This window comes from Nuphar pumila, chromosome 14, assembly GCF_984573655.1.
Source record: "Nuphar pumila chromosome 14, dmNupPumi1.hap1.1, whole genome shotgun sequence".
Classification (NCBI taxonomy): domain Eukaryota; kingdom Viridiplantae; phylum Streptophyta; class Magnoliopsida; order Nymphaeales; family Nymphaeaceae; genus Nuphar; species Nuphar pumila.
Genome location: NC_143262.1, coordinates 83245904 through 83255318, shown reverse-complemented (window position 1 = coordinate 83255318; position 9415 = coordinate 83245904). Strand labels below are relative to the sequence as shown.

At 38.0% G+C, this 9415-nt stretch overlaps 1 protein-coding gene across 1 annotated transcript; it reads right to left on the bottom strand.

Moving 5' to 3' along the window:
• Window positions 1-3664: 3664 nt before the first annotated feature.
• Window positions 3665-4353, bottom strand: LOC149817146 (ferredoxin-like). Its single transcript, XM_089986626.1, has one exon. The coding sequence runs from the start codon at window positions 4251-4253 to the stop codon at window positions 3813-3815; it is 441 nt and encodes a 146-aa protein (XP_089842752.1). The 5' UTR covers window positions 4254-4353; the 3' UTR covers window positions 3665-3812.
• Between the last annotated feature and the right edge of the window lie 5062 nt (window positions 4354-9415).

Below are 9415 nucleotides of genomic sequence, written 5' to 3'. Positions count from 1 at the left end.
GATCCAAATAAAATATCTGGAATCTAATATCAGATATCCAAATAAAATATCAAGGATTCGATATCAAAGATCCGAATAAAATATTTGAGATCCAATATCAGATATCCAAATAAAATATTAGGGATCAGAGATAAAAAATCTGAATAAAATATCTGAGATCCAAGATAAAAATCCAATTAAGATATCAGGGATCAGATAACGAAAATCCAAATAAAATATCTGAGATCCAATAAAATTAAATTCAAAATAAAAATACCCTCCTATAACATTTCGGCCATGAAAAATCAAGTTTATTTATGTGACAAAATTCACAAGCGTTATAATGACAATAATGACAAATAAATTTTTTTCTCATACTCATTGTGTTGGCTTTCATAATACTCATTATTATGTTTTTCAAGATGAGGAGGTTTGTAGGTATGAACATAGTTTTTTGGTCTAGATACAGCTAATATCGAGTCATCTTCTCTCTTTGTAGTCCACCTTTTAAGCCTATTTTCTTTCATTCTTAAATCTTTAACTGTATCCTTAATAGAAGAAACCTTTCCTCTATAAAGGAGGGCTGATTTTGTAGACTCAAATTATGCTCTTACACCATTCACAGATTGATAGAAATGTTTCACATTCATTTTCTTTTGACAAAGTTTAATATCCATGGGGCAATGCCATCTTGGCTCGGAAAGAGTCAACTCTTCCCAAAGTTTGGATGATTCACTATAGAATTCTCTAATCCTTTTATTCCCTTGTCATAGTTCAAATTTTATCTTGTGACTAGTTGTACACATGTGCAACATCCTTAAAAAATATTTTTTTTTTTGAGATATTCTCAAGTTTTATTTGCATGCTTAAATTTTGCATGACTTGATCATTTATTGATATTAACACTATTAATTAGCCACAACATGATCTTGGCATGTCCCATCCCCCATTCCTTTTATTTTTTCTCATAAGTAGCAAGGGTTTTAGTTTTCTCACCTTCCTTAGGAGGAACTCTCTTCTCTACCATAGTAAAAACTAATTTAGGCTCCAAATTGGATTCATCTACTAGTCCCCACAACCCTTTTTCAAAAATATGGTATTTTATACTTGAAGACCATGTTACATAGTTAGAATCATTAAGTTTTATGGGCATAATGGTGGCACTTTCTTTGTCATCTATTTTACAAGGGTGAGAGAGAGAGATAAAGAGATTGAACGAGAAAAAATATAGAAAAAAATGACAAAGAAACAAGCACGATCACTCCTCCAAAACATTTTGAATGCAACATCAATCTAGCACCAACATCGGATCTCACAAACACTTAGATTTGAATCTTCAAGTGTGCAACCATGATCCCACGAAGCCATAAAAGAAAATGTGGGCCTCCAACAAAGTCCACCAAATTACCAAAGTGGACACATAAAAGAGCCACAAAAGGGCTCACTTGTAAAACCCAAAACAGGGCACACAAAAGAAGCTCACAAAATATAAAAATAATATTTTATTAGTATTTAAAATATGCAAGAAGCATTACGTTGAGAGAGGGGATTCACCTCTATTTATATACAATATGGGAAGTTAGTAGAGACGTTGGAGCTAGTCCAACGACGGCCAGCTCCAACAGCTCTATTGACTAGTCAACTTTAGATTGACTAGTTCCAAAAGAAAAAGAATATTGGTACAATAATAAATATGAATATATATATATATATGCATACATTAGTATGTATACGTATAAACACACACATATTATATACATCTACAATATATGTACAGATCAATACAATTTAATGCAGCTAATAATTGCTTGATACGTGATATTGTGGTTTTATTTATCATTGTTTCTTGTGTTATGAGTTTTTTAAAATTTTCCTGAATTTTTTGGAATTTTTGAAGGTTTTCTATTAAAAGTATGATTTTTTATGATACGATACGTATCTTTTTTTGTGGGTTACAATATGTTTGTTTACAACTTTGGAAACGACAATTATATGAAAGTGACAGTGAAAGATAGGAAAAATGTAACGTAATAACATTTTTGACTAATGTACACCTACATACATATATACACAGGAAATACATGCTTGTATAATGTATGATCTCAAAAAGGACTATCGGGATGCTTTCTTTAACACTGACATGCATCATACATTAGTCATATTAAAAAAGTTAAACCATATATGACTCACCTAGGGAGCATTTACTTCTGCTTTGGTAACTTACTATCTAGCAGAAAGTCGTAGGTCTGAGCTTTATCTGGTCAATCAGAGCAGTGGACGAGTTTAGGATGGATAGCTTATCAGGAAACACACTTTGGATCATAGTTGTTCCAATGCAAAACACTCATTTATGACTCATGAAATTTTGTCACATTTTTTGTCATCGATTTTTAAGCTCTTAAATTGCCTTTTACACTTTACATTGACACTATGCAACATGTGTATTTACTGAAGAAACTGTATAATCAGCTCCACTAGGGCCAATCCAGATGGTCTGAATCTGTCCATTTCTCTTTGCAAAGAAGTTGCCGTGGTTGGATTTTACAATAATCAGCTCTAGATCTTCCACCTTTTCTTCAGAAATCCTATTCTTATGCATCAATCTTTTCAGAATTTTTGTCTTTTGAGTGTCTCAAAGAAAAAAGAAGAAAATAGAATGCGATTCAAGTTCAGTCATTTTAAAAGGCATGATATATATTCATTAATTATGGATTGTTAGTGTTTATTGCTAATATTTTATTACTCGTGATTGCTCTCTGTATCAACATGTCATTTACCAATTTATGAATTTAATGTCAGAAAATTTGATTTTTGAGAACACAGCTTAATTATTACCTGCATTTGCCATTTTTTTATTTAAATGCCTCCAACAACATTAGTTTTGGCATTTCTTTTCCTCCTCGTGCAGAGGTTAATTTTTGACAAACCAGAAGATGGTGTGAGAAAAATAGTTCTTGCCACTAATATGGCTGAGACCAGTATTACCATCAATGATGTAGTTGTTATTGTCGACTGTGGAAAGGCAAAGGAAACATCTTATGATGCATTAAACAATACCCCATGCTTGCTTCCATCTTGGATTTCGATGTACCATCTAGAGTCTAGGCATAGGGAAAGGGATTGGCATTGGCGTTTTAGGATATGGGACCACTTGGCGATGCAGTTTGCTCATGGTTTGCATGGTTTACCTGCCCACATGAATTTACTCATGGTTTGCATGCCCACATCATCTATTTTACTCATGTTTTTTACTGTGAACCTCTGATTTCTTCAGGTGCAGTCCCTGTGATATAAAAGATCAACTCAATTGAAGGTGAAATTGCAGAGCTGGACTGCAGAAGATCTTCATACTTGGTTATGTCAAGGTTAAGACCAATTGTTGGCATTGATGGTGGGGAGGATATACTTTTTATATGCTGTTTCTGTTTCTGTGGGAAATATGTAAATGAGATGTGGAGGACTATCCATGTTAACTTTGTAGAAGTAACAGTGGCTCTGTGTTTGTCAATTACCAAAAAGAGATAGGACCGCTTTGAGATTGGTATAAAAGGTGGTCTGACTTGTGAAAGCGGGGGTGTGAAAATGGAATTTTGAAGTTGTGTGCTCATTTGAGTTCTAAAGTGTTTGCACCAAAAAGTCTGCAATTGAACCAAATTAAGAGATAATTTGGAGAGAGAGAGAGAGAGAGAGCAATTAAACTACGACGTTCCAAATATCAGGAAGTGATAGAGCAACATTAGATCCAAGTTTCCCTCACAACAAAGATAGTTTAAACCAAATTCAGAGACAAAAAACAATAGCTAACAATCATCTATATATGCTTATGACTGGGCTTAGCCTGCGAGGGCCTCCTCCTTGTGGGTTTCAATAGTCACGTCGGATGTCGGGTAGGCGACGCAGGTGAGCACGAAACCCTCATCGATCTGGTCATCATCCAGGAAGCTGCCATCCGATTGATCGACGCTGCCGCCCTTAACTATGCCAGCGCAGGACGAGCACGAACCAGCACGGCACGAGTAAGGCAGGTCTATGCCTTGCTCCTCAGCATGGTCAAGAATGTAGACATCATCCGGGCACTCAAACTCTTGTGTACCACTTGGTGTGACCAATGTGACCTTGTAGCTGGCCATGGCTAAGACCCGGCCACGCCCAGCCTTTAGGCCAAAAAGAGTGTGGTTCACACTAGGGAGAGACGACCGGAGAGTCGTTTCCAGCGGCCGGCGTACGAAGGATGTGCGGGTGAGCATGGTGCTAGACAGTGTAGCTGATGCCATAGTTGTCTCTGCTATGCGGGAGCACGGAACCAAGACCAAATATGTTTACCTAGCAGAAGCACTACAACAAACAACACTGTCTATGGAGAAAGAATGTGTTAAGCCTAGAGAAGTAATAAGAGAGTGTGGACAGTGGGGATGGTGGATGAATTGGTTCCTTACCCTATCTGCCATGTGGCATGCTACTGTTGGTTTCTTATCTCCTTATCAACCAATGACATTCACTCATTTTTTGAGGCTACAAATTGTTCTGCTTTTATTCAAAGTGCACTTGGTGCTAGGACTGTCAATGGGTCGGGTTTGCATCGGGGTACCCAACCAGACCCAAACCCGAATACTCAGGTATGTGTATAAAAAATGCCTGACCCGAATATTATTCAGGTCAAACCAAACCAACCCGAGTAATATGCAAGTTGAGTGAGTTAAAACTTTTGTTGGATATCCAACTCGACTCGTCTCTGCCTGTGTTTTGTATGTATTTTTGGTGAAAATAATTTCCTTAAATTATATGGATCTGGTTTTGAGATTTCATTTTCTTGACCCGACAAAACCTGAATCCAGCAATTAGTTATTTGGGCGGGTTTGGATACACCCTGATGGTTTGGATACTTGACCCAGTTGACAGACCTACTTGGTGGTCTTAATTGCTGTCTTTTTTTAGTTTTTCAACATGTGTTTCGGCTTACTTTGTTGCACCAACGTGGACATAGACAAAACCGGGTCCGGGTCTGGATCCAGGGCTTACTCTGCAAGTGAGGCTAGCTCTAGTGAGCTTAGGAGACCATGGGACCAACCCAAACAAGCACCAACCAATTAGGTTGGGTTTTTGTAATTTCATAGAAAATTGAGGTTTTATGCCTGCCAACATCTTGGCTTCAATGGTCCGGATCCCTTCTTGATGCAATTTGTCCACATGGTGGGTGGTGGGGCCCATTGCGTCCTGTCACCCCTATACTTCTCGGAGCAATTTGCCCACATGGTGGGTGGTGGGGCCCATTGCATCGTGTCACCCCTGTAGCCTCTTGTACCAAGGAACACTATAGAATCTGACCATAAGGAGCCACGAGATGTGATGCGAACGCTGAGTGGCTTAATCCAGGCACTTTTTTTTTTTATATTTGCACCGAGAAACTGCCCAAGGATCATAGACCTAGACGCGCTGGCTATGCCTGCCGTACGGTCGCTGTCCTGGCAGCGTAAAACTATGTGAGCTTACCCCTTGCCAGTTAATCCAAGCATTTATTTTAGATGTTTCACCACAAATTTTAGGTTCGTTTAAAGCTTAAATTTCTTAACAAATTAAAAATATATATATATTTTTTTTAAGAAAATATTGGTATATTTAATCTTTAAAAATATATAAATGTATATGAAAACATTAAAATATACACATATAAAAATGTAAATATTGCGTTAATAACTGGATAATATCATAATAATGCATGACATGTTTAAAATTAATCATATTTTTGAAATAGAAAATAGCCAATATTTGTGACCGATAATAATCTTATGAAAAATGATTGCGGGTAATTTGATACATTTTTTAACAATCATTTGAATTTAAAAATACCTTTTTACCTTTTGCACATGCAAACTCCTTCTATATATGCAAACTTTCTATCAAATATGTGATCACTACAAGAAAATACGTTGCTAGCGACGGACGTTAGCGACGAAATTTTTTCATCGCTCGTTAGCGACGGATTACCGAGCGACAAACATCCGTCGCTATAATTAATGAAGTTTACGAACATAGCGACGGAATATAGTCTGTCGCCCAGTCCGTCGCTACTTAGCGACGGATTTTGCGACGTAATGGTTTGTCGTTACGGGCGCACCATTTGTCGACGACGTTGGCGATCGAATCTAGTTTGTCGCTACTTAGCGACAGACTTGGCGACGGAATATAGTCCATCGCTCGTTTCGTAAATTTGATTTACGTTGGCTTAGCGATGGAATTCATCCGTCGCTAAGTCGTCGCTAATTTTCGAATAACCCTAATCCCAGACAGTTTTTCCTTTTCTTCTTTCGCTGCTCCCGATGTTCGCTGCTCCTGCCGTTCGTCGGTCCCACTCCCGTCGTTCGTCGGTCCCAACCCCCGGAGACAGGTAAAGGAAGGCACCCCCCCCCCCCCCCGCGCGTTTTCCGGCAGGGGGTCGACCCCGACAGGGGGTCGTCCCCCTGCCTTTCCGGCATGGGTTTAACCCCCTGTAGGAACAGGCAGGGGGTCGACCCTCTGCCTGACGAGGCAGGGGGCGACCCCCTGCTGTTTCGGCAGGGGGTCGACTCACTGGCGGAAAGGCTGGGGGTCTACCCCCTGCCCGAACAGGGGGTCAGTTAACCCCCTATGTTCCGTACAGGGGTTAACCCCCTATGTTTCGTAAGGGGGTCGACCCCCTGCTGGAACAGCAGGGGAGTCGACCCCTTGCCGGAACAACCTCTTTTTTTTGTGACTTCATTTTAAAACTGTGTTTTTTTTTTGCAGATTTTTCAACAGAACCAGCTCGTGCTCAGCCACCTGTGGTAAGTAATTGACAAAAACAATGCAAATCGGGTAAATACCCGTGGTAAGTAAGTGATGCAAGCGTATCATATGTTATTTAATTTATTAGATGTAATACTTTATTGTTTACGCACTCACTTAGTTGTTGATATTTAGGGTTGCTTTGTTGTAATACTTGATGCGAATGATTTGAATTATTGTAATACTTGATGCGAATGACTTAAATGTATTATAATACTTGATGTGAATGACTTGAATATATTGTATAACATATTTTATTTGTTAGAATATGGTTCGTGAAGGTTATTGTGGTCGCTCATCCAGTAGTAGTCAAGCCCAACCTTCATCTTCACGGGCTCTTGTGATAGGTATATTATTTAACTAATTGGATGCTTGATTAGTTCAAATGCGTATTCTGAGAAAGTCTAACGTATTTTTTTACAGATGATGTTCCACCTGTACACGACCCACTTACACTAGTTGATCAAACAAGTCATGAGCCAACACAGGAAGCAGGGTCTTCTCAGTCTACCACAAGAAGACTCATTTGAATAGTGTATATCGATAATCGACCGTTTCATTTTTAATTATTGCATATCTTATAAATATTTTATATTGATATTTACTGTATACCAATTCATGTGCAGCACGAGGTTTGAGCCACAAGAAGTAGTACGGGAGATTAGGAATTCACTTCTTCAACATCTACCAAGACCGGTGGCTCAATGGAAAGAGTACCCAAATGAGGTGTTAGACAGATTGTGGTCCTCATGCATGGTATATAGTTGTTAATCATAGTTAATGTGTTTTATATTTAATTTATTTAAGTAATGTCTACTAACTTTCTGAAAATATTTGTATGCTTTGAATCGCTTCGCAACTACGGTGGAAGAAAATGATACAAGAAAGGTGTGGCAGAAGGTGGCTGTCAATCGATTTGCAGACATGCTGCACACTATGAAGATTGTAGCAAAAAAAGCATCTGGTGTAATAGATGATCCACTACAGTGGAAGGGTCATGGCCCTATTACTATCAGGAGAGATTATTGGGATGAAATGTGCGATAAGCGGGCGGGAGATGCATTTCGAAATCGCTCTGCGAAGGTTGCACAAAATCGAGCAAAAATGCCCGAAGCCCATCTACACACAGGTGGATCTAAGACATTTGGGAGCCACCTGATGAAAATGATAACTCATCAATATATCATATTAATTTTATAAGTATTGTTGCAAACTTGTGCACTAAATCTTTTATCCTTTAACTTCGCAGGAAGCAGAAAAAGGAGGCACTATACCATATAAGGATGTGTTTGTTGAAACACATAAACGAAAGACCACGGGAGTCTTCGTATCAGAGAAGGCGAGAACAACAACAGTATGTATTTATTCTATTAATAATCATTGCAATATGCAAGTTATCATAGTGTTATCATTAATTACTAATGCATACTTTAAACATTATTTTGTAAGAGGCATATGAGCAACAGATGGTAGAGCGATATGGCAATGACACTACTCAACATCCATCATTTGATCCTGCAGCATGGGTGACTGCAACAGGTGAACCCAAAAAGGGTCGTGTGTTCGGGTTTGGGAGTAATCTGAACACTTCACCAGTTATTGCTTCTTTCAGTTACGGCTCACCGACTTCTTTCGTCGACATAAGCTCTAAGCAGCAGCATATTCTTTCCGGTGATGATGTACGCCAGATCATTAAGAACACAATGAATGACTACTTCCATGACACCATCGCCCCTTTTCTCCGAGATGAGATCAACAATCTTGTGTTGAACAGGGGATCTTCGATTGCAGGTCCCTCTCAGGTATAATCACATATTCAGTTTTTTGTTTGTCTGCCTTAGAACACATATGAGTATAATCGAATCACATATATAACTTTTTGCCTGTCTTAGAGCACATATGAGCATGATAGAATCACATATACAGTTTTTTGTCTGCCTTAGAGCACATATGAGCATGTTATAATCACATATAAAGTTTTTTGCCTGCCTTAGAGCACATATGAGCAAGATAGAATCACATATAAAGTTTTTTTTGCTGCCTTAGAGCACATATGAGCATGTTATAATCACATATAAAGTTTTTTGCCTGCCTTAGAGCACATATGAGCATGATAGAATCATATATAAAGTTTTTTTGACTGCCTTAGAACACATATGAGCATGCTATAATCACATATTCAGTTTTTTGACTGCCTGAGAACACATATGAGCATGTTATAATCACATATTCAGTTTTTTGACTGCCTGAGAACACATATGAGCATGCCAAAATTACATATAGAATTTTTTTACTGCCTTAGAACATATATCATTCATGATATATTCACATATAAAGTTTTTTGCTTTGCCTGCCTTAGAACACATATGAGCATGATAAAATCACATATAGAGTTTTTTTGTCGGCCTTAGAACACATGTGAGCATGTTATAATCACATATTCAATTTTTTGACTGCCTAAGCACAAAAATGAGCATGATCGAATCACATATATAGTTTTTTGCCTGCCTTAGAGCACATATGAGCATGATAGAATCACATATAAAGTTTTTTTATTGCCTTAGAACACATATGAGCACATGATAGAATCACATATAGTGTGTAATTTATTTCATTATATTTTGTTTATCAATAC

Bases quoted from the DNA above. Each gene is read 5' to 3' on its own strand.
- LOC149817146 (XM_089986626.1), bottom strand. From the start codon at position 4,253: ATGGCATCAGCTACACTGTCTAGCACCATGCTCACCCGCACATCCTTC.